Source organism: Scyliorhinus torazame, chromosome 27 (assembly GCF_047496885.1).
Source record: "Scyliorhinus torazame isolate Kashiwa2021f chromosome 27, sScyTor2.1, whole genome shotgun sequence".
NCBI classification, from domain to species: domain Eukaryota; kingdom Metazoa; phylum Chordata; class Chondrichthyes; order Carcharhiniformes; family Scyliorhinidae; genus Scyliorhinus; species Scyliorhinus torazame.
In genome coordinates, this window is record NC_092733.1 from 6612641 (window position 1) to 6637704 (window position 25064).

Consider the following 25064-nt stretch of genomic DNA (forward strand, 5'->3'; position numbering starts at 1 on the left):
GGGAGAGAGGGGAGAGAGACCGAGAGAGAGGGGGAGAGAGACAGAGAGAGAGGGGGAGAGAGACAGAGAGAGAGGGGGAGAGAGGGGAGAGACAGAGAGAGAGAGGGCGAGAGAGGGGAGAGACACAGAGAGAGGGGGAGAGTGGGGAGAGAGACAGAGAGAGAGGGGGAGAGAGGGGAGAAACAGAGAGAGAGGGGGAGAGAGGCGAGAGACACAGAGAGAGGGGGAGAGAGACAGAGAGAGAGGGGGAGAGAGGGGAGAGAGACAGAGAGAGGTGGGAGAGAGGGGAGAGACACAGAGAGAGGGGGAGAGAGGGGAGAGACACAGAGAGAGGGGGAGAGAGACGGAGAGAGAGGGGGAGAGAGGGGGAGAGAGGGGGAGAGAGGGGGAGAGAGGGGGAGAGAGGGGGAGAGAGGGGGAGAGAGGGGGAGAGAGAGAGAGAGGGGGGAAGAGAGACAGAGAGTGAGGGGGAGAGAGGGGAGAGACACAGAGAAGGGGAGAGAGGGGAGAGAGACCGAGAGAGAGGGGGAGAGAGACAGAGAGAGAGGGGGAGAGAGACAGAGAGAGAGGGGGAGAGAGGGGAGAGACAGAGAGAGAGAGGGCGAGAGAGGGGAGAGACACAGAGAGAGGGGGAGAGAGGGGAGAGAGACAGAGAGAGAGGGGGAGAGAGGGGAGAAACAGAGAGAGAGGGGGAGAGAGGGGAGAGACACAGAGAGAGGGGGAGAGAGACAGAGAGAGAGGGGGAGAGAGGGGAGAGAGACAGAGAGAGGTGGGAGAGAGGGGAGAGACACAGAGAGAGGGGGAGAGAGGGGAGAGACACAGAGAGAGACGGAGAGAGAGGGGGAGAGAGGGGGAGAGAGGGGGAGAGAGGGGGAGAGAGGGGGAGAGAGGGGGAGAGAGGGGGAGAGAGGGGGAGAGAGGGGGAGAGAGGGGGAGAGAGGGGGAGAGAGGGGGAGAGAGGGGGAGAGAGGGGGAGAGAGGGGGAGAGAGGGGGAGAGAGGGGGAGAGAGAGAGAGAGGGGGGAAGAGAGACAGAGAGTGAGGGGGAGAGAGGGGAGAGAGACACAGAGAGAGGGGGAGAGAGGGGAGAGACACAGAGAGAGGGGGAGAGAGGGGAGAGAAAGAGGGAGGAGGGGAGAGACAGAGAGCGAAAGAGGGAGGGAGGGGAGAGGCAGAGAGAGCGAGAGAAAGAGGGAGGGAGGGGAGAGGAGAGACAGAAAGAAAGAGCAAGAGAGAGAGCGATAAAGAGACAGAGAGCAAGAGTGAGAAATAGAGAGAGACAGAGAGAGTGACAGAGAGAGGAGAAAGAAAGAGAGACAGAGAGAGAGGGACAGAAAGACAGAGAGAGACAGAGACAGAAAGACAGAGAGAGAGAGAGACAGAAAGACAGAGAGAGAGACAGAAAGACAGCGAGAGAGACACAGACAGAGAGAGAGACAGAGAGAGAGACAGAGACGAAGAGAGAGAGACAGGACAAAGAGAGAGAGATGGAGAGAGAGAGAGGGCGACGGAGAGAGGGAGACAGAGAGAGGGGGAGGTGGAGAGAGAGAGGGGGAGGTGGAGAGAGAGAGGTGAAGATGGAGAGAGAGGGAGATGGAGAGAGAGATGGAGAGAGAGAGTGAAAGAGTGAGACAGAGTGAAAGAGTGAGAAAGAGAGGGAAAGAGGGGACAGAGAAGTAGAGAGAGAGGTGGAGAGAGAACAAGAATGATAGAGATAGAGAGAGAAGAAGAGAGAAAGACAGCGAGAGAGACAAAGGCAGAGAGAGACAGAGAGGGAGAGAGAGAGTAAGAGACAGAGAGAGAGAGAGACAGAGAGAGAGAGAGAGAGTAAGAGACAGAGAGAGAGAGACAGTGAGGGAGAGAGAGAGAGGGTAAGAGACAAAGAGAGAGAGAGACATAGAGAAATAGACAGACAGACAGATGGAGATAGACATGAGTGGAGTTAGAGGAACATTCGCAAGTCTGCACACTAGATCACAAATCCCATCGCTTGGCTATGGTGAGAGAGACACTCGCACCATTGGGTGGAACACTGGCTGTTTGAATTGTGATACAAAACCCAGATCCAGTTACCAGCCCTGAGGCACAGGACAAAACTTCTTTGGACTGTAGGAGGAAACCGGAGCACCCGGAGGAAACCCACGCAGACACGGGGAGAAAGTGCAGACCCCGCACAGACAGTGACCCAGTGGGGAATCGAACCTGGGACCCTGGCACCGTGAAGCCACAGTGCTAGCCACTTGTGCTACCGTGTGTGGTAGTCACCACTAGTGGTATATTGTATGCATTACGGCACTGCCCGTATATTACAGGTACAAGGGTAAATCCCTGCCTGCTGGCTCTGCCCAGCAGGCGGCGTATAAAAGTGTGTGCTCTCCCGCGCTGCAGCCATTCTGGTTCCAGCTACAGGAGGCACAACACCTTGTTCAATAAATTGATGCACCATCAATTACCACGAGACGGGAATGTGGAACAATTGAGGCTACACCGCGCTGCCCAAAACATTGGTGCCCTGGAGATTTTAATGAATCTCTCCAGCAGACTCCAGGATAATCCTGGCAACCCAGATCATTGATGCAGCACTGAGACCCTGTCTCTGAAAACCTTCCTTCGAAATCAGAGCCCAATCCCGGAATCTGGATGGCCTCACCTGTCTTTCCCCGTTGCCTTTTTGAAGGCACTGTCGCAGTATCGCATCTGTTCCTCTGTCAGAGTGTAGAGCTTGGCAGTGGGGAAGCGGTTTTGAACGCTGCGCAGCATGTTATAGACCAATCCCTTTCCGTCGCGCCTCATGTTGCGCTGAGGGCCCCAGAAGATGTAGATGGAGCTGTTGAGGTGGGAGGTGAACACTTCCTGTCGGAGCAGCCAGGGGGTGCTGGTGTGCGACACCACTCTCACTGTGGTCTTGCTGCCCACGTCAGCCTCGTAGCCTTCTGTGGGTGCGGCATTCATCCTCCACACGCACTCCGATTGGTCAATCTCCGCTCCCAGGCCACTGCCCAACATCTGGCCAGAGCTGGAGACAATGCTGCACTGGCCACAGCGGAGTGACAGGGGCTAGACAGAAACACACACACACACAGATTTCAGTCCACATGTTCAGCTTGTTTTGCCCCATCACCGTACCCATCTGGCATTGTAACTGCATCATTATCTCTCAGCGTCATCCTCCACGGGGGATGTGGACAGCGAGAGTCAGGAACGACATGGAGAGGATCAGAACTAATTCAATGCTGAGGATCACTACTGAGGGAGTGCCGCACTGTCAGAGGGTCAGTACTGAGGGAGTGCTGCACTGTCAGAGGGTCAGTACTGAGGGAGTGCTGCACTGTCAGAGGGCCAGTACTGAGGGAATGCTGCAGTGTCAGAGAGTCAGTACTGAGGGAGTGCTGCAGTGTCAGAGGGTCAGTACTGAGGGAGTGCTGCACTGTCAGAGGGCCAGTACTGAGGGAGCGCGGCACTGTCAGAGGGCCAGTACTGAGGGAGCGCGGCAGTGTCAGAGAGTCAGTACTGAGGGAGTGCTGCACTGTCAGAGAGTCAGAACTGAGGGAGTGCTGCACTGTCAGAGGGTCTGTACTGAGGGAGTGCTGCACTGTCAGCGGGTCAGTACTGAGGGAGTGCTGCACTGTCAGAGGGTCAGTACTGAGGGAGTGCCGCACTGTCAGAGGGTCTGTACTGATGGAGTGCTGCACTGTCAGAGGGTCAGTACTGAGGGAGTGCTGCACTGTCAGAGGGCCAGTACTGAGGGAGCGCCGCACTGTCAGAGAGTCAGTACTGAGGGAGTGCTGCACTGTCAGTGAGTCAGTACTGAGGGAGCGCTGCAGTGTCAGAGGGTCAGTACTGAGGGAGTGCTGCACTGTCAGAGGGTCAGTACTGAGAGAGTGCCGCACTGTCAGGGTCAGTACTGAGGGAGTGCTGCACTGTCAGAGGGTCAGTACTGAGGGAGCGCTGCACTGTCAGAGGGTCAGTACTGAGGGAGTGTCGCACTGTCAGAGGGTCAGTACTGAGGGAGTGCCGCACTGTCAGAGGGTCAGTACTGAGGGAGTGCTGCACTGTCAGAGGGTCAGTACTGATGGAGTGCTGCACTGTCAGGGACAGCACTGAGGGAGTGCTGCACTGTCAGAAAGTCAGCACTGAGGGAGTGCTGCACTGTCAGAGGGTCAGTACTGAGTGAGTGCCGCACTGTCAGAGGGTCAGTACTGAGGGAGTGCTGCACTGTCAGAGGGTCAGTACTGAGGGAGTGTCGCACTGTCAGAGGGTCAGTACTGAGTGAGTGCCGCACTGTCAGAGGGTCAGTACTGAGGGAGTGCCGCACTGTCAGAGGGTCAGTACTGAGGGAGTGCTGCACTGTCAGAGGGTCAGTACTGACGGAGTGCCGCACTGTCAGAGGGTCAGTACTGAGGGAGTGCTGCACTGTCAGAGGGTCAGTACTGACGGAGTGCCGCACTGTCAGAGGGTCAGTACTGAGGGCGTGCTGCACTGTCAGAGGGTCAGTACTGAGGGAGTGTCGCACTGTCAGAGGGTCAGTACTGAGGGGGTGCTGCACTGTCAGAGGTTCAGTACTGAGGGAGTGCCGCACTGTCAGAGGGTTAGTACTGAGGGAGTGCCGCACTGTCAGAGGTGCCATCAGCCTTTCAGTGTGTACATAAAAGATCTTGTGGCCTGTTTGAAGAGCAGGGGAGTCCTCCCCAGTGCCCTGGTGAATGTTGTCCCCCAATTAATAACAGAAAATGAGAGTTTCTGGTCATCGTCACAATAGGTGCAAATTCGCTGTTTCCTGCCGGCATTTCAACCGTGACTTCACGTCCATGGTTGTGAAGCATTTAGCGACATCCTAGGGTGTGAAAGGCTCTGGATAAATGCACGTCATTCGTTGGGGCAGTGTGAGGAAGTTCCAAAACGCTTCCAGGTGTTTGGGATTCGCTGCCTCGCCAGGGAACTTACCTGTTGCTGGACCAGGCTCACATAACCTCGCAGCACCTTGCTGTCCCGTAGGAAAAGACCCAGGAAGCGGCTGTGGCTCCTTCCCGCCTGCCCAGCTAACTGGGAGAGTATTGTGGGATAGGGGGACTGATGGATGTAGTGTACCACAGCAATAACGAATGTCACTCCTCCAATCAGGGCCACTGCTACCAGAATGTTCAGCTGGATGAAAACACAAAGAGGCAAAAGATTACAGAGATGGGGAGAGTCGTGGGGGGGGGGGGGGGGCTGGAGGATCACTGACCTGCCTCGTGTCCCCGAGGGACAGAGAGAAAATAAGAGACATTTTCAGAGCAATATCATGAGCATCGTCGACTGGTGTGGACAGCTGCAGTGGTAATTATTAACAAGATCACGGAGATTGAGCCACGTGGAGAACACGGTGTAAAGCTGAATACCACAGATCAACAAGGAGGGGTGTAGGAGCCGGAGGATGTTACAGGGATAGGGAGGGTTGTAGGGGCTGGAAGGGGTTACAGGGATAGGGAGGGGTGTAGGGGCTGGAGGAGGTTACAGGGATAGGGAGGGGGGTAGGGGCTGGAGGAGGTTACAGGGATAGGGAGGGTGTAGGAGCCGGAGGATGTCACAGGGATAGGGAGGGGTGTAGGGGCTGGAGGGGGTTACAGGGATAGGGAGGGTGTAGGGCGGGAGGAGGTTACAGAGATGGGGAGAGTGTAGGAGCTGGAGGAGGTTACAGAGATAGGGAGGGGTGTAGGGGCTGGAGGAGGTTACAGAGAAAGGGAGGGACGTAGGAGCCGGAGGATGTTACAGGGATAGGGAGGGGTGTAGGGGCTGGAGGATGTCACAGGGATAGGGAGGGGTGTAGGGGCCGGAGGGGGTTACAGAGATAGGGAGGGACGTAGGAGCCGGAGGATGTTACAGGGATAGGGAGGGGTGGAGGGGTGTAGGGGCCGGAGGATGTCACAGGGACAGGGAGGGGTGTAGGGGCCGGAGGATGTCACAGGGATAGGGAGGGGTGTAGGGGCCGGAGGATGTCACAGGGATAGGGAGGGGTGTAGGGGCTGGAGGATGTCACAGGGATAGGGAGGGGTGTAGGGGCTGGAGGGGGTTACAGGGATAGGGAGGGGTGTCGGGGCTGGAGGATGTTACAGGGATAGGGAGGGGTGTCGGGGCTGGAGGATGTTACGGGGATAGGGAGGGGTGTAGGGGCTGGAGGATGTTACAGGGATAGGGATGCGTGGAGGGGCTGAAGGAGGTTACAGGGATGGGGGGGGTTTGTAGGGGACTGGAGGAGGTTACAGAGATAGGGAGGGGTGTAGGGGCTGGAGGAGGTTACAGAGATAGGGAGGGGCGTAGGGGCTGAAGGAGGTTACAGAGATAGGGAGGGGTGTCGGTGCTGGAGGCGTTTACAGGGATAGGGAGGTTGTAGGGGCTGGAGGGGGTTACAGGGATAGGGAGGGGTGTAGGAGCCGGAGGATGTCACAGGGATAGGGAGGGGTGTGGGGCTGGAGGAGGTTACAGGGATAGGGAGGGATGTCGGGGCTGGAGGAGGTTCGTTTACAGGGATAGGGAGGTTGTAGGGGCTGGAGGGGGTTACAGGGATAGGGAGGGGTGTAGGAGCCGGAGGATGTCACAGGGATAGGGAGGGGTGTGGGGCTGGAGGAGGTTACAGGGATAGGGAGGGATGTCGGGGCTGGAGGAGGTTACATTGATAGGGAGGGGTGTAGGGGCTGGAGGAGGTTACAGGGATAGGGAGGGGTGTAGGGGCTGGAGGAGGTTACAGAGATAGGGAGGGGTGTAGGGGCTGGAGGATGTTACAGGGATAGGGAGGGGTGTAGGGGCTGGAGGAGGTTACAGGGATAGGGAGGGACGTAGGAGCCGGAGGATGTTACAGGGATAGGGAGGGGTGTAGGGGCTGGAGGAGGTTACAGGGATAGGGAGGGACGTAGGAGCCGGAGGATGTTACAGGGATAGGGAGGGGTGTAGGGGCTGGAGGAGGTTATAGGGATAGGGAGGGGTGTCGGGGCTGGAGGATGTTACAGGGATAGGGAGGGGTGTCGGGGCTGGAGGATGTTACGGGGATAGGGAGGGGTGTAGGGGCTGGAGGATGTTACAGGGATAGGGAGGGGTGGAGGGGCTGAAGGAGGTTACAGGGATAGGGAGGGGTGTAGGGGACTGGAGGAGGTTACAGAGATAGGGAGTGGTGTTGGGGCTGGAGGAGGTTACAGGGATAGGGTGGGGTGTAGGGGCTGGAGGAGGTTACAGATATAGGGAGGGGTGTAGGGGCTGGAGGAGGTTACAGAGATAGGGATGGGAGTCGGTGCTGGAGGAGCTGACAGAGATAGGGAGGGGTGTAGGGGCTGGAGGAGGTTACAGGGATAGGGAGGGGTGTAGGGCGGGAGGAGGTTACAGAGATGGGGAGAGTGTTGAAGCTGGAGGAGGTTACAGAGATAGGAAGGGGTGTAGGTGCTGGAGGAGTTTACAGGGATAGGGAGGGTTGTAGGGGCTGGAGGGGGTTACAGGGATAGGGAGGGGTGTAGGAGCCGGAGGATGTCACAGGGATAGGGAGGGGTGTAGGGGCTGGAGGAGGTTACAGGGATAGGGAGGGATGTCGGGGCTGGAGGAGGTTACAGAGATAGGGAGTGGTGTTGGGGCTGGAGGGGGTTACAGGGATAGGGAGGGGTGTAGGAGCCGGAGGATGTCACAGGGATAGGGAGGGGTGTAGGGGCTGGAGGAGGTTACAGGGATAGGGAGGGATGTCGGGGCTGGAGGAGGTTACAGAGATAGGGAGGGGTGTAGGGGCTGGAGGAGGTTACAGGGATAGGGAGGGGTGTAGTGGCTGGAGGAGGTTACAGAGATAGGGAGGGGTGTAGGGGCTGGAGGAGGTTACAGGGATAGGGAGGGGTGTAGGGGCTGGAGGATGTTACAGGATAGGGAGGGGTGTAGGGGCTGAAGGAGGTTACAGGGATAGGGAGGGTTGTAGGGGCTGGAGGAGGTTACAGAGATAGGGAGGGGTGTAGGGTCTGGAGGAGGTTACAGGGATAGGGAGGGGTGTAGGGCAGGAGGAGGTTACAGAGATGGGGAGAGTGTAGGAGCTGGAGGAGGTTACAGAGATAGGGAGGGGTGTAGGTGCTGGAGGCGTTTACAGGGATAGGGAGGTTGTAGGGGCTGGAGGGGGTTACAGGGATAGGGAGGGGTGTAGGAGCCGGAGGATGTCACAGGGATAGGGAGGGGTGTGGGGCTGGAGGAGGTTACAGGGATAGGGAGGGATGTCGGGGCTGGAGGAGGTTACATTGATAGGGAGGGGTGTAGGGGCTGGAGGAGGTTACAGGGATAGGGAGGGGTGTAGGGGCTGGAGGAGGTTACAGAGATAGGGAGGGGTGTAGGGGCTGGAGGATGTTACAGGGATAGGGAGGGGTGTAGGGGCTGGAGGAGGTTACAGGGATAGGGAGGGACGTAGGAGCCGGAGGATGTTACAGGGATAGGGAGGGGTGTAGGGGCTGGAGGAGGTTACAGGGATAGGGAGGGACGTAGGAGCCGGAGGATGTTACAGGGATAGGGAGGGGTGTAGGGGCTGGAGGAGGTTATAGGGATAGGGAGGGGTGTCGGGGCTGGAGGATGTTACAGGGATAGGGAGGGGTGTCGGGGCTGGAGGATGTTACGGGGATAGGGAGGGGTGTAGGGGCTGGAGGATGTTACAGGGATAGGGAGGGGTGGAGGGGCTGAAGGAGGTTACAGGGATAGGGAGGGGTGTAGGGGACTGGAGGAGGTTACAGAGATAGGGAGTGGTGTTGGGGCTGGGGGAGGTTACAGGGATAGGGTGGGGTGTAGGGGCTGGAGGAGGTTACAGATATAGGGAGGGGTGTAGGGGCTGGAGGAGGTTACAGAGATAGGGATGGGAGTCGGTGCTGGAGGAGCTGACAGAGATAGGGAGGGGTGTAGGGGCTGGAGGAGGTTACAGGGATAGGGAGGGGTGTAGGGCGGGAGGAGGTTACAGAGATGGGGAGAGTGTTGGAGCTGGAGGAGGTTACAGAGATAGGAAGGGGTGTAGGTGCTGGAGGAGTTTACAGGGATAGGGAGGGTTGTAGGGGCTGGAGGGGGTTACAGGGATAGGGAGGGGTGTAGGAGCCGGAGGATGTCACAGGGATAGGGAGGGGTGTAGGGGCTGGAGGAGGTTACAGGGATAGGGAGGGATGTCGGGGCTGGAGGAGGTTACAGAGATAGGGAGTGGTGTTGGGGCTGGAGGGGGTTACAGGGATAGGGAGGGGTGTAGGAGCCGGAGGATGTCACAGGGATAGGGAGGGGTGTAGGGGCTGGAGGAGGTTACAGGGATAGGGAGGGATGTCGGGGCTGGAGGAGGTTACAGAGATAGGGAGGGGTGTAGGGGCTGGAGGAGGTTACAGGGATAGGGAGGGGTGTAGTGGCTGGAGGAGGTTACAGAGATAGGGAGGGGTGTAGGGGCTGGAGGAGGTTACAGGGATAGGGAGGGGTGTAGGGGCTGGAGGATGTTACAGGATAGGGAGGGGTGTAGGGGCTGAAGGAGGTTACAGGGATAGGGAGGGTTGTAGGGGCTGGAGGAGGTTACAGGGATAGGGAGGGACGTAGGAGCCGGAGGATGTTACAGGGATAGGGAGGGGTGTAGGGGCTGGAGGAGGTTACAGAGATAGGGAGGGGTGTAGGGGCTGGAGGATGTTACAGGGATAGGGAGGGGTGTAGGGGCTGGAGGAGGTTACAGGGATAGGGAGGGACGTAGGAGCCGGAGGATGTTACAGGGATAGGGAGGGCTATAGGGGCCGGAGGAGGTTACAGGGATAGGGAGGGACGTAGGAGCCGGAGGATGTTACAGGGATAGGGAGGGGTGTAGGGGCTGGAGGAGGTTACAGGGATAGGGAGGGGTGTCGGGGCTGGAGGATGTTACAGGGATAGGGAGGGGTATCGGGGCTGGAGGATGTTACGGGGATAGGGAGGGGTGTAGGGGCTGGAGGATGTTACAGGGATAGGGAGGGGTGGAGGGGCTGAAGGAGGTTACAGGGATAGGGAGGGGTGTAGGGGACTGGAGGAGGTTACAGAGATAGGGAGGGGTGTAGGGGCTGGAGGAGGTTACAGGGATAGGGTGGGGTGTAGGGGCTGGAGGAGGTTACAGAGATAGGGAGGGGTGTAGGGGCTGGACGAGGTTACAGAGATAGGGAGTGGTGTCGGTGCTGGAGGAGGTGACAGAGATAGGGAGGGGTGTAGGGGCTGGAGGAGGTTACAGGGATAGGGAGAGAGTGTAGGAGCTGGAGGAGGTTACAGAGATAGGGAGGGGTGTAGGTGCTGGAGGAGTTTACAGGGATAGGGAGGGGTGTAGGGGCTGGAGGAGGTTACAGGGATAGGGAGGGATTTCGGGGCTGGAGGAGGTTACAGAGATAGGGAGGGGTGTAGGGGCTGGAGGAGGTTACAGGGATAGGGAGGGGTGTCGGGGCTGGAGGAGGTTACAGAGATAGGGAGGGGTGTAGGGGCTGGAGGAGGTTACAGGGATAGGGAGGGGTGTATGGGCTGGAGGATGTTACAGGGATAGGGAGGGGTGTAGGAGCTGAAGGAGGTTACAGGGATAGGGAGGGGTGTAGGGCTGGAGGAAGTTACAGGGATAGGGAGGGGTGTAGGGGCTGGGAGAGGTTACAGGGATAGGGGGGGGGGTTTGTAGGGGACTGGAGGAGGTTACAGAGATAGGGAGGGGTGTAGGGGCTGGAGGAGGTTACAGAGATAGGGAGGGGCGTAGGGGCTGGAGGAGGTTACAGAGATAGGGAGGGGTGTCGGTGCTGGAGGAGGTGACAGAGATAGGGAGGGGTGTAGGGTCTGGAGGAGGTTACAGGGATAGGGAGGGGTGTAGGGCGGGAGGAGGTTACAGAGATGGGGAGAGTGTAGGAGCTCGAGGAGGTTACAGAGATAGGGAGGGGTGTAGGTGCTGGAGGGGTTTACAGGTATAGGGAGGTTGTAGGGGCTGGAGGGGGTTACAGGGATAGGGAGGGGTGTAGGAGCCGGAGGATGTCACAGGGATAGGGAGGGGTGTAGGGGCTGGAGGAGGTTACAGGGATAGGGAGGGATGTCGGGGCTGGAGGAGGTTACAGAGATAGGGAGGGGTGTAGGGGCTGGAGGAGGTTACAGGGATAGGGAGGGGTGTCGGGGCTGGAGGAGGTTACAGAGATAGGGATGGGTGTAGGGGCTGGAGGATGTCACAGGGATAGGGAGGGTTGTAGGGGCTGGAGGAGGTTACAGGGATAGGGAGGGACGTAGGAGCCGGAGGATGTTACAGGGATAGGGAGGGGTGTAGGGGCTGGAGGAGGTTACAGGGATAGGGAGGGACGTAGGAGCCGGAGGATGTTACAGGGATAGGGAGGGGTGTAGGGGCTGGAGGAGGTTACAGGGATAGGGAGGGGTGTCGGGGCTGGAGGATGTTACAGGGATAGGGAGGGGTGTCGGGGCTGGAGGATGTTACGGGGATAGGGAGGGGTGTAGGGGCTGGAGGATGTTACAGGGATAGGGAGGGGTGGAGGGGCTGAAGGAGGTTACAGGGATAGGCAGGGGTGTAGGGGACTGGAGGAGGTTACAGAGATAGGGAGTGGTGTTGGGGCTGGAGGAGGTTACAGGGATAGGTTGGGGTGTAGGGGCTGGAGGAGGTTACAGATATAGGGAGGGGTGTAGGGGCTGGAGGAGGTTACAGAGATAGGGAGGGAAGTCGGTTCTGGAGGAGCTGACAGAGATAGGGAGGGGTGTAGGGGCTGGAGGAGGTTACAGAGATAGGGAGGGGTGTAGGGCGGGAGGAGGTTACAGAGATGGGGAGAGTGTTGGAGCTGGAGGAGGTTACAGAGATAGGGAGGGGTGTAGGTGCTGGAGGAGTTTACAGGGATAGGGTGGGTTGTAGGGGCTGGAGGAGGTTACAGGGATAGGGAGGGACGTAGGAGCCGGAGGATGTTACAGCGATAGGGAGGGGTGTAGGGGCTGGAGGAGGTTCCAGAGATAGGGAGGGGTGTAGGGGCTGGAGGATGTTACAGGGATAGGGAGGGGTGTAGGGGCTGGAGGAGGTTACAGGGATAGGGAGGGACGTAGGAGCCGGAGGATGTTACAGGGATAGGGAGGGGTATAGGGGCCGGAGGAGGTTACAGGGATAGGGAGGGACGTAGGAGCCGGAGGATGTTACAGGGATAGGGAGGAGTGTTGGGGCTGGAGGAGGTTACAGGGATAGGGAGGGGTGTCGGGGCTGGAGGATGTTACAAGGATAGGGAGGGGTGTCGGTGCTGGAGGATGTTACGGGGATAGGGAGGGGTGTAGGGGCTGGAGGATGTTACAGGGATAGGGAGGGGTGGAGGGGCTGTAGGAGGTTACAGGGATAGGGAGGGGTGTAGGGGACTGGAGGAGGTTACAGATATAGGGAGGGGTGTAGGGGCTGGAGGAGGTTACAGGGATAGGGAGAGAGTGTAGGAGCTGGAGGAGGTTACAGAGATAGGGAGGGGTGTAGGTGCTGGAGGAGTTTACAGGGATAGGGAGGGGTGTAGGGGCTGGAGGAGGTTACAGGGATAGGGAGGGATTTCGGGGCTGGAGGAGGTTACAGAGATAGGGAGGGGTGTAGGGGCTGGAGGAGGTTACAGGGATAGGGAGGGGTGTCGGGGCTGGAGGAGGTTACAGAGATAGGGAGGGGTGTAGGGGCTGGAGGAGGTTACAGGGATAGGGAGGGGTGTAGGGGCTGGAGGATGTTACAGGGATAGGGAGGGGTGTAGGGGCTGAAGGAGGGTACAGGGATAGGGAGCAGTGTAGGGCTGGAGGAAGTTACAGGGATAGGGAGGGGTGTAGGGGCTGGGGGAGGTTACAGAGATAGGGAGGGGTGTAGGGGCTGGAGGAGGTTACAGGAATAGGGAGGGACGTAGGAGCCGGAGGATGTTACAGGGATTGGGAGGGGTGTACGGGCTGGAGGAGGTTACAGGGATAGGGAGGGACGTAGGAGCCGGAGGATGTTACAGGGATAGGGAGGGGTGTAGGGGCTGGAGGAGGTTACAGGGATAGGGAGGGACGTAGGAGCCGGAGGATGTTACAGGGATAGGGAGGGGTGTAGGGGCTGGAGGAGGTTACAGGGATAGGGAGGGGTGTCGGGGCTGGAGGATGTTACAGGGATAGGGAGGGGTGTCGGGGCTGGAGGATGTTACGGGGATAGGGAGGGGTGTAGCGGCTGGAGGATGTTACAGGGATAGGGAGGGGTGGAGGGGCTGAAGGAGGTTACAGGGATAGGCAGGGGTGTAGGGGACTGGAGGAGGTTACAGAGATAGGGAGTGGTGTTGGGTCTGGAGGAGGTTACAGGGATAGGTTGGGGTGTAGGGGCTGGAGGAGGTTACAGATATAGGGAGGGGTGTAGGGGCTGGAGGAGGTTACAGAGATAGGGAGGGGAGCCGGTTCTGGAGGAGCTGACAGAGATAGGGAGGGGTGTAGGGGCTGGAGGAGGTTACAGGGATAGGGAGGGGTGTAGGGCGGGAGGAGGTTACAGAGATGGGGAGAGTGTTGGAGCTGGAGGAGGTTACAGAGATAGGGAGGGGTGTAGGTGCTGGAGGAGTTTACAGGGATAGGGAGGGTTGTAGGGGCTGGAGGAGGTTACAGGGATAGGGAGGGACGTAGGAGCCGGAGGATGTTACAGGGATAGGGAGGGGTGTAGGGGCTGGAGGAGGTTACAGAGATAGGGAGGGGTGTAGGGGCTGGAGGATGTTACAGGGATAGGGAGGGGTGTAGGGGCTGGAGGAGGTTACAGGGTTAGGGAGGGACGTAGGAGCCGGAGGATGTTACAGGGATAGGGAGGGGTATAGGGGCCGGAGGAGGTTACAGGGATAGGGAGGGACGTAGGAGCCGGAGGATGTTACAGGGATAGGGAGGGGTGTAGGGGCTGGAGGAGGTTACAGGGATAGGGAGGGGTGTCGGGGCTGGAGGATGTTACAAGGATAGGGAGGGGTGTCGGTGCTGGAGGATGTTACGGGGATAGGGAGGGGTGTAGGGGCTGGAGGATGTTACAGGGATAGGGAGGGGTGGAGGGGCTGTAGGAGGTTACAGGGATAGGGAGGGGTGTAGGGGACTGGAGGAGGTTACAGATATAGGGAGGGGTGTAGGGGCTGGAGGAGGTTACAGGGATAGGGAGAGAGTGTAGGAGCTGGAGGAGGTTACAGAGATAGGGAGGGGTGTAGGTGCTGGAGGAGTTTACAGGGATAGGGAGGGGTGTAGGGGCTGGAGGAGGTTACAGGGATAGGGAGGGATTTCGGGGCTGGAGGAGGTTACAGAGATAGGGAGGGGTGTAGGGGCTGGAGGAGGTTACAGGGATAGGGAGGGGTGTCGGGGCTGGAGGAGGTTACAGAGATAGGGAGGGGTGTAGGGGCTGGAGGAGGTTACAGGGATAGGGAGGGGTGTAGGGGCTGGAGGATGTTACAGGGATAGGGAGGGGTGTAGGGGCTGAAGGAGGGTACAGGGATAGGGAGCAGTGTAGGGCTGGAGGAAGTTACAGGGATAGGGAGGGGTGTAGGGGCTGGAGGAGGTTACAGAGATAGGGAGGGGTGTAGGGGCTGGAGGAGGTTACAGGAATAGGGAGGGACGTAGGAGCCGGAGGATGTTACAGGGATTGGGAGGGGTGTACGGGCTGGAGGAGGTTACAGGGATAGGGAGAGGTGTAGGGGCTGGAGGATGTTACAGGGATAGGGAGGGGTGTAGGGGCTGGAGGAGGTTACAGGGATAGGGAGGGGTGTCAGGGCTGGAGGATGTTACAGGGATAGGGAGGGGTGTCGGGGCTGGAGGATGTTACAGGGATAGGGAGGGGTGTAGGGGCTGGAGGAGGTTACAGGGATAGGGAGAGGTGTAGGGGCTGGAGGATGTTATAGGGATAGGGAGGGGTGTAGGGGCTGGACGAGGTTACAGGGATAGGGAGGGGTGTAGGGGACTGGAGGAGGTTACAGAGATCGGGAGGGGTATAGGGGCTGGAGGAGGTTACAGAGATAGGGAGTGGTGTCGGTGCTGGAGGAGGTGACAGAGATAGGGAGGGGTGTAGGGGCTGGAGGAGGTTACAGGGATAGGGAGAGAGTGTAGGAGCTGGAGGAGGTTACAGAGATAGGGAGGGGTGTAGGTGCTGCAGGAGTTTACAGGGATAGGGAGGGGTGTAGGGGCTGGAGGAGGTTACAGGGATAGGGAGGGATTTCGGGGCTGGAGGAGGTTACAGAGATAGGGAGGGGTGTAGGGGCTGGAGGAGGTTACAGGGATAGGGAGGGGTGTCGGGGCTGGAGGAGGTTACAGAGATAGGGAGGGGTGTAGGGGCTGGAGAAGGTTACAGGGATAGAGAGGGGTGTAGGGGCTGGAGGATGTTACAGGGATAGGGAGGGGTGTAGGGGCTGAAGGAGGTTACAGGGATAGGGAGGGGTGTAGGGCTGGAGGAAGTTACAGGGATAGGGAGGGGTGTAGGGGCTGGGGGAGGTTACAGAGATAGGGTGGGGTGTAGGGGCTGGAGGAGGTTACAGGAATAGGGAGGGACGTAGGAGCCGGAGGATGTTACAGGGATAGGGATGGGTGTACGGGCTGGAGGAGGTTACAGGGATAGGGAGGGACGTAGGAGCCGGAGGATGTTACAGGGATAGGGAGGGGTGTAGGGGCTGGAGGAGGTTACAGGGATAGGGAGGGGTGTCGGGGCTGGAGGATGTTACAGGGATAGGGAGGGGTGTCGGGGCTGGAGGATGTTACAGGGATAGGGAGGGGTGTACGGGCTGGAGGAGGTTACAGGGATAGGGAGAGGTGTTGGGGCTGGAGGATGTTATAGGGATAGGGAGGGGTGTAGAGGCTGGAGGAGGTTACAGGGATAGGGAGGGGTGTAGGGGACTGGAGGAGGTTACAGAGATAGGGAGGGGTGTAGGGGCTGGAGGAGGTTACAGGGATAGGGTGGGGTGTAGGGGCTGGAGGAGGTTACAGAGATAGGGAGGGGTGTAGAGGCTGGAGGAGGTTACAGAGATAGGGAGGGGTGTCGGTGCTGGAGGAGGTTACAGAGATAGGGAGGGGTGTAGGGGCTGGAGGAGGTTACAGGGATAGGGAGTGGTGTAGGGCGGGAGGAGGTTACAGAGATGGGGAGAGTGTAGGGGCTGGAGGAGGTTACAGAGATAGGGAGGGGTGTAGGTGCTGGAGGAGGTTACAGGGATAGGGAGGGATGTCGGGGCTGGAGAAGGTTCCAGAGATAGGGAGGGGTGTAGGGGCTGGAGGAGGTTACAGAGATAGGGAGGGGTGTAGGGGCTGGAGGAGGTTACAGAGATAGGGAGGGATGTAGGGGCTGGAGGAGGTTACAGGGATAGGGAGGGGTGTAGGGGCTGGAGGATGTTACAGGGATAGGGAGGGGTGTAGGTGCTGGAGGAGGTTACAGGGATAGGGAGGGGTGTAGGTGCTGGAGGAGGTTACAGGGATAGGGAGGGGTGTAGGAGCCGGAGGATGTCACAGGGATAGGGAGGTGTGTAGGTGCTGGAGGAGGTTACAGGGATAGGGAAGGATGTCGGGGCTGGAAAAGGTTCCAGAGATAGGGAGGGGTGTAGGGGCTGGAGGAGGTAACAGAGATAGGGAGGGGTGTAGGGGCTGGAGGAGGTTACAGAGATAGGGAGGGGTGTAGGGGCTGGAGGAGGTTACAGGGATAGGGAGGGGTGTAGGGGCTGGAGGATGTTACAGGGATAGGGAGGGGTGTAGGGGCTGAAGGAGGTTACAGGGATAGGGAGGGGTGTCGGGGCTGGAGGATGTTACAGGGATAGGGAGCGGTGTAGGGGCTGGAGGAGGTTACAGGAATAGGGAGGGGTGTCGGGGCTGGAGGATGTTACAGAGATAGGGAGGGGTGTAGGGGCTGAAGGATGTTACAGTGATACGGACGGATGTCGGGACTGGAGGAGGTTACAGTGATAGGGAGGGATGTCAGGGCTGGAGGAGGTTACAGTGATAGGGAGGGGTGTCGGGGCTGGAGGAGGTTACAGTGATAGGGAGTGATGTCGGGGCTGGAGGAGGTTACAGTGATAGGGAGGGGTGTCGGGGCTGGAGGATGTTACAGGGATAGGGAGGGGTGTCGGGGCTGGAGGAGGTTACAGGGATAGGGAGGAGTGTACGGGCTGGAGGAGGTAACAGGGATAGGGAGGGGTGTAGGGGCTGGAGGAGGTTACAGTGATAGGGAGGGATGTCGGGGCTGGAGGAGGTTACAGTGAAAGGGAGGGATGTCGGGGCTGGAGGAGGTTACAGTGATAGGGAGGGGTGTCGGGGCTGGAGGATGTTACAGGGATAGGGAGGGGTGTAGGGGCTGGAGGAGGTTACAGGGATAGGGAGGGGTGTAGGGGCTGGAGGAGGTTACAGGGATAGGGAGGGATGTCGGGGCTGGAGGAGGTTACAGTGTTACGGAGGGGTGTCCGGGCTGGAGGATGTTACAGGGATAGGGAGGGGTGTCGGGGCTGGAGGAGGTTACTGGGATAGGGAGGGGTGTAGGGGCTGGAGGAGGTTACAGAGATAGGGAGGGGTGTAGGGGCTGGAGGATGTTGCAGGGATAGGGAGGGGTGTCGGGGCTGGAGGAGGTTACAGGGATAGGGAGGGGTGTAGGGGCTGGGGGAGGTTACAGATATAGGGAGGGGTGTAGGGGCTGGAGGAGGTTACAGGAATAGGGAGGGGTGTCGGGGCTGGAGGATGTTACAGAGATAGGGAGGGGTGTAGGGGCTGAAGGATGTTACAGGGATACGGACGGATGTCGGGGCTGGAGGAGGTTACAGAGATAGGGAGTGGTGTCGGTGCTGGAGGAGGTGACAGAGATAGGGAGGGGTGTAGGGGCTGGAGGAGGTTACAGGGATAGGGAGAGAGTGTAGGAGCTGGAGGAGGTTACAGAGATAGGGAGGGGTGTAGGTGCTGCAGGAGTTTACAGGGATAGGGAGGGGTGTAGGGGCTGGAGGAGGTTACAGGGATAGGGAGGGATTTCGGGGCTGGAGGAGGTTACAGAGATAGGGAGGGGTGTAGGGGCTGGAGGAGGTTACAGGGATAGGGAGGGGTGTCGGGGCTGGAGGAGGTTACAGAGATAGGGAGGGGTGTAGGGGCTGGAGAAGGTTACAGGGATAGGGAGGGGTGTAGGGGCTGGAGGATGTTACAGGGATAGGGAGGGGTGTAGGGGCTGAAGGAGGTTACAGGGATAGGGAGGGGTGTAGGGCTGGAGGAAGTTACAGGGATAGGGAGGGGTGTAGGGGCTGGGGGAGGTTACAGAGATAGGGTGGGGTGTAGGGGCTGGAGGAGGTTACAGGAATAGGGAGGGACGTAGGAGCCGGAGGATGTTACAGGGATAGGGATGGGTGTACGGGCTGGAGGAGGTTACAGGGATAGGGAGGGACGTAGGAGCCGGAGGATGTTACAGGGATAGGGAGGGGTGTAGGGGCTGGAGGAGGTTACAGGGATAGGGAGGGGTGTCGGGGCTGGAGGATGTTACAGGGATAGGGAGGGGTGTCGGGGCTGGAGGATGTTACAGGGATAGGGAGGGGTGTACGGGCTGGAGGAGGTTACAGGGATAGGGAGAGGTGTTGGGGCTGGAGGATGTTATAGGGATAGGGAGGGGTGTAGAGGCTGGAGGAGGTTACAGGGATAGGGAGGGGTGTAGGGGACTGGAGGAGGTTACAGAGATAGGGAGGGGTGTAGGGGCTGGAGGAGGTTACAGGGATAGGGTGGGGTGTAGGGGCTGGAGGAGGTTACAGAGATAGGGAGGGGTGTAGAGGCTGGAGGAGGTTACAGAGATAGGGAGGGGTGTCGGTGCTGGAGGAGGTTACAGAGATAGGGAGGGGTGTAGGGGCTGGAGGAGGTTACAGGGATAGGGAGTGGTGTAGGGCGGGAGGAGGTTACAGAGATGGGGAGAGTGTAGGGGCTGGAGGAGGTTACAGAGATAGGGAGGGGTGTAGGTGCTGGAGGAGGTTACAGGGATAGGGAGGGATGTCGGGGCTGGAGAAGGTTCCAGAGATAGGGAGGGGTGTAGGGGCTGGAGGAGGTTACAGAGATAGGGAGGGGTGTAGGGGCTGGAGGAGGTTACAGAGATAGGGAGGGATGTAGGGGCTGGAGGAGGTTACAGGGATAGGGAGGGGTGTAGGGGCTGGAGGATGTTACAGGGATAGGGAGGGGTGTAGGTGCTGGAGGAGGTTACAGGGATAGGGAGGGGTGTAGGTGCTGGAGGAGGTTACAGGGATAGGGAGGGGTGTAGGAGCCGGAGGATGTCACAGGGATAGGGAGGTGTGTAGGTGCTGGAGGAGGTTACAGGGATAGGGAAGGATGTCGGGGCTGGAAAAGGTTCCAGAGATAGGGAGGGGTGTAGGGGCTGGAGGAGGTAACAGAGATAGGGAGGGGTGTAGGGGCTGGAGGAGGTTACAGAGATAGGGAGGGGTGTAGGGGCTGGAGGAGGTTACAGGGATAGGGAGGGGTGTAGGGGCTGGAGGATGTTACAGGGATAGGGAGGGGTGTAGGGGCTGAAGGAGGTTACAGGGATAGGGAGGGGTGTCGGGGCTGGAGGATGTTACAGGGATAGGGAGCGGTGTAGGGGCTGGAGGAGGTTACAGGAATAGGGAGGGGTGTCGGGGCTGGAGGATGTTACAGAGATAGGGAGGGGTGTAGGGGCTGAAGGATGTTACAGTGATACGGACGGATGTCGGGACTGGAGGAGGTTACAGTGATAGGGAGGGATGTCAGGGCTGGAGGAGGTTACAGTGATAGGGAGGGGTGTCGGGGCTGGAGGATGTTACAGGGATCGGGAGGGGTGTCGGGGCTGGAGGAGGTTACAGTGATAGGGAGTGATGTCGGGGCTGGAGGAGGTTACAGTGATAGGGAGGGGTGTCGGGGCTGGAGGATGTTACAGGGATAGGGAGGGGTGTCGGGGCTGGAGGAGGTTACAGGGATAGGGAGGAGTGTACGGGCTGGAGGAGGTAACAGGGATAGGGAGGGGTGTAGGGGCTGGAGGAGGTTACAGTGATAGGGAGGGATGTCGGGGCTGGAGGAGGTTACAGTGAAAGGGAGGGATGTCGGGGCTGGAGGAGGTTACAGTGATAGGGAGGGGTGTCGGGGCTGGAGGATGTTACAGGGATAGGGAGGGGTGTAGGGGCTGGAGGAGGTTACAGGGATAGGGAGGGGTGTAGGGGCTGGAGGAGGTTACAGGGATAGGGAGGGATGTCGGGGCTGGAGGAGGTTACAGTGTTACGGAGGGGTGTCCGGGCTGGAGGATGTTACAGGGATAGGGAGGGGTGTCGGGGCTGGAGGAGGTTACTGGGATAGGGAGGGGTGTAGGGGCTGGAGGAGGTTACAGAGATAGGGAGGGGTGTAGGGGCTGGAGGATGTTGCAGGGATAGGGAGGGGTGTCGGGGCTGGAGGAGGTTACAGGGATAGGGAGGGGTGTAGGGGCTGGGGGAGGTTACAGATATAGGGAGGGGTGTAGGGGCTGGAGGAGGTTACAGGAATAGGGAGGGGTGTCGGGGCTGGAGGATGTTACAGAGATAGGGAGGGGTGTAGGGGCTGAAGGATGTTACAGGGATACGGACGGATGTCGGGACTGGAGGAGGTTACAGTGATAGGGAGGGATGTCAGGGCTGGAGGAGGTTACAGTGATAGGGAGGGGTGTCGGGGCTGGAGGATGTTACAGGGATCGGGAGGGGTGTCGGGGCTGGAGGAGGTTACAGTGATAGGGAGGGATGTCGGGGCTGGAGGAGGTTACAGTGATAGGGAGGGGTGTCGGGGCTGGAGGATGTTACAGGGATAGGGAGGGGTGTAGGGGCTGGAGGAGGTTACAGGGATAGGGAGGGGTGTAGGGGCTGGAGGAGGTTACAGGGATAGGGAGGGATATCGGGGCTGGAGGAGGTTACAGTGATAGGGAGGGGTGTAGGGGCTGGAGGAGGTTACAGGGATAGGGAGGGGTGTCGGGTCTGCAGGATATTACAGGGATAGGGAGGGGTGTAGGGGCTGGAGGATGTTACAGGGATAGGGTGGGGTGTCGGGGCTGGAGGATGTTACAGGGATCGGGAGGGGTGTCGGGGCTGGAGGAGGTTACAGAGATAGGGAGGGTTGTAGGGGCTGGAGGAGATACAGAGAGAGGGAGGGGTGTAGGGGCTGGAGGAGGTTACAGGGATAGGGAGGGGTGTAGGGGCTGGAGGAGGTTACAGGGATAGGGAGGGATGTCGGGGCTGGAGGAGGTTACAGTGATACGGAGGGGTGTCCGGGCTGGAGGATGTTACAGGGATAGGGAGGGGTGTCGGGGCTGGAGGAGGTTACAGGGATAGGGAGGGGTGTAGGGGCTGGAGGATGTTGCAGGGATAGGGAGGGGTGTCGGGGCTGGAGGAGGTTACAGAGATAGGGAGGGGTGTAGGGGCTGGAGGAGGTTACAGAGATAGGGAGGGGTGTCGGGGCTGGAGGAAGTTACAGGGATAGGGAGGGGTGTAGGGGCTGGAGGATGTTACAGGGATAGGGAGGGGTGTAGGGGCTGGAGGAAATTACAGAGATAGGGACGGGTGTCGGGGCTGGAGGAAGTTACAGGGATAGGGAGGTGTGTAGGGGCTGGAGGAGGTTACAGGGATAGGGAGGGGTGTAGGGGCTGGAGGAAGTTACAGAGATAGGGAGGGGTGTCGGGGCTGGAGGAGGTTACAGGAATAGGGAGGGGTGTAGAGGCTGAAGGAGGTTACAGGGATAGGGAGGGGTGTCGGGGCTGGAGGAGGTTACAGGGATAGGGAGGGGTGTAGGGGCCGGAGGAAGTTACAGAGATAGGGAGGGGTCTCGGGGCTGGAGGAAGTTACAGTGATAGGGAGGGGTGTCGGGGCTGGAGGAGGTTATAGGGATAGGGAGGGGTGTAGGGGCTGGAGGAAGTTACAGGGATAGGGAGGGGTGTAGGGAATGGAGGAGGTTATAGGGATAGGGAGGGGTGTAGGGGCTGGAGGAGGTTACAGGGATAGGGAGGGGTGTAGGGGCTGGAGGAGGTTACAGGGATAGGGAGGGGTGTAGGGGCTGGAGTGACTTGAATACAAGGATGGGTAATTTAAAATTGAGACAGTGCTGATCCTGAAGCCACGTCATGGGGGTGATGTGTTGAAGCGGGGGGTGGTGTAGTGGAGGGGGTGGGTGTGTGGATGGAGGGATGAGTGGGAGAGGGGTTGGGTGTGTGGATAGGGGGCGATGGTGGAGGGATGGGTGACGGGGTGGAGAAGGGGGTCGGTTTGTTGAAGGAGGGGGTTAGGGCGGTGGGATGGTGGAGGGGTTGGTGGGGGGGAGTGGGTGAGGGGGAGGTGAGGGGGCAGTGGGGGTGGTGAGGGGGTGGAGGAGGTGGGTGTGTGGATGGAGGGGGTGTGGATGGAGGGGGTGTGGATGGAGGGGGGTGGGATGGAGGGTGTGTGGATGGAGGGGGGGGTGAGTGGAGGGGGGGTTGATGGAGGGGGGGTTGATGGAGGGGGGTGGATGGAGGGGGGTCGTTTGAGGGGGGGTGGATGGAGGGGGGTCGTTTGAGGGGTGTGGATGGAGGGGGGTGGGGGGAGGGGGGGTTTGTGGGTGGAGGGTGGGGTTGGTGAGGGTGGTGGATGGAGGGGGGTGGAGGGTGAGGGGGTGTGGTTGGAGGGGGATGGGTGAAGGGTGATGGGGGTGGTTGGAGGGGGTTGGAGGGTGAGGGGGGTGTGGTTGGAGGGGGATGGGTGAAGGGTGAGGGGCTGGATGGAGGGGGGTTGGTGGAGCGGCGGGGGGTGGAGGGGGGGTGAGGGGGGGGTGGAAGGGGGGTGGGTGAGGGGTGTGTGAGGTGGGGGTGGAGGTGGGGGGGTGAGGGGGGTGGAGGTGGGAGGGGGTGAGAGGGGCGGCCTGGGGGGAGTGTGTGTTTGGAAGCTTTTGTTTCTGTGTTTCGGTTGGATTATTGCAGACAGATGAAGCAGTCTGATTCAATACCATCACATTTCCTGCAGCCTGTAACTAACCAATGGACTCGACACAGGGGAAAAGAGGCCAGTTTAGCAAATATTTACATTCAATTGTCCTGTTTTTAACATTGTCATTCTGCAGGGTTATGGTAGAAGGCTGTTAGTGATTCCACTGTCTGGGTCCTTCTCGCTGTGAATTCACCTCGATAAACAGGGAGCAAAGGAAAGATGCATTTACCTTTTTCTGTGTATAAATCATCTTCACTCCTTCTGCAACGCAGTGTGTTCGAAGAGTGGGGATGTGGAGATGTGCCTGTGATTGGAGCGCTGAAACCATAGTCACAAACAGCCATCTACAGACTGCCAGGGCACCATTCTCGCAGTGAAACCATGACTGGGCTTATCTCTCGGTCTCTCGCTTGAGCAGCTTCACTCTCCTCCTCCTCTCCTCCTCCTCCTCCTCCTCTCCCAGTCACGTGACAGCGAGGAGGCCAGCTCCAGTATGATTAGCCCCAGCCTCCTCTCCCTGTTGTATAAGATGGGTAACAAGCTGGTTGTGTGCACTGCCGGACAGCGTGTTAAACGGGACAAGGCAGCCTGTCATTCCTGCTGAGGGATTTGGGATGTTGCTGGTGTTAAGTAGACCGCGCTCCTTACCCTTGTTGCAGTTGTGCAGAGAGCCTGGTTTTATTTGAGATGTACAGCTTCACATCTCTGCTGAATAAACTCTCAGTCCAGCCTCTTTCTGGGACATTTTAATTATTGTCAGCTCCTCTCCTGTGATCAGACTGAATTAGCCTGGGTTCCCAATGCTAAATACAGAAATATATCGATGTGTGCAGATGGAGTAAAGTGGAGTAACAGACTTTACACTGTTGACACCTAGGTTGCTTCCCAGAGCCAGGGACCCGGGTTTAATTCCCAGCTTGGGTCACTGTCTGTGCGGAGTCTGCACGTTCTCCCCGTGTCTGCGTGGGTTTCCTCCGGGTGCTCCGGTTTCCTCCCACAAGTCCCGAAAGACGTGCTTGTTAGGTGAATTGGACATTCTGAATTCTCCCTCTGTGTACCCGAACAGGCGCCGGAGTGTGGCGACTAGGAGCTTTTCACAGTAACTTCATTGCAGTGTTAATGTAAACCTACTTGTGACAGTAATAAAGATTATTATTATTATAGGGTAAATTTTCTGATCTGATGTTTTTTTTATCTGCAGCCAGTGTTCAACACTTTTTTTGCTGGGATTTACATGAACTCTTTATTATTCTCTGCATTTTGGTATTGTTGGCAAGACAAATATTTATCACTCATTCCCAACTGTCCCCTGGTACAACTGAGAAACTGCCTGGGCCATTTCGAGGAGCAGATAAGAGTCAACAATGTTATTGGGGGACTGGAGCGACATATAGGCCGAGACCAGGTAACGGTTTCAGGCTTCCTTCTCGCAGGAATATTTGTGAAATAGCTGGGTGTTCTATTTTTGCAACAGCAATCTGACATTGCCACAGACACTTCCACTGATAACATTTCCCGGGCTGTCAACTGAGTTCACTTCCCTGAACTGCCGAGGTGGGCGTTGAACCCATGCTCTGGAGCATCTGAAGTTGTTATTGGGTGAGACTCATTTACTGGAGTTAGTTGTCGCCGGATCCGATCACATCATTGTGGAGATATGCACCACTGTAAACACACAAGGGGTTAATGTAACTACACCAAGACTAGGTAAACACTAGAGGGAGCACCAGAGACATCATGACACACAGACATTCAACCAATAGGTCAGTAAGATAAGGCACCAATGGGCAGTCAAGACACCCAGAGGTGACACTACCACAAGGGGGCAACCCACATAAAAGGACAGGGCACACATGTTCTGTCTCTTTCCATAGGCGACACTCAGAGAGACAGGGGCAGATCAGGAAGCATCACACCCATCGCATGGCTTAGAGCAGACTGGTTAGTTAGACTGAGTTACTATAGTAAGATTAGCAGGAGAGTCGAACTCGAGTAGGAGAATTGTTAACTGTTCAATAAACGTGTTAAACCGATCTCCAAGTCTGAACCTTCCTTTGTCAGAGTATACATCTAGGAAGCAGCTTATGCTGCATGAAGAAGCAGAACACAACAGTCATTTCCTGAGCACCATGCTCAGATTCACAACTGGTGAGGGCGGGGTGAAAATACTGCGCCAATATTCCCCCCCCCCCTGCCCACAGCCCAGGGCCCTGAG

General features: G+C 58.3%; 1 protein-coding gene across 2 annotated transcripts in view; it reads right to left on the bottom strand.

The window, feature by feature from the left end:
- The window catches only part of LOC140403162 (alpha-N-acetylgalactosaminide alpha-2,6-sialyltransferase 3-like), a 39803-nt gene extending 16513 nt beyond the window's left edge, over window positions 1-23290 (bottom strand). The window contains exons 1-3 of one of the 2 annotated variants that reach the window (XM_072490864.1): window positions 23079-23290; window positions 4944-5144; window positions 2650-3056 (exon numbers count right to left, since the gene is read on the bottom strand). In XM_072490864.1, the coding sequence (XP_072346965.1) occupies window positions 2650-3056; window positions 4944-5144; window positions 23079-23177 (707 nt within the window). In that variant the 5' untranslated portion in view covers window positions 23178-23290. The remainder of the gene's footprint in view (window positions 1-2649; window positions 3057-4943; window positions 5145-23078) is intronic. The other variant, XM_072490863.1, reaches the window with a different exon arrangement.
- Window positions 23291-25064: the final 1774 nt, after the last annotated feature.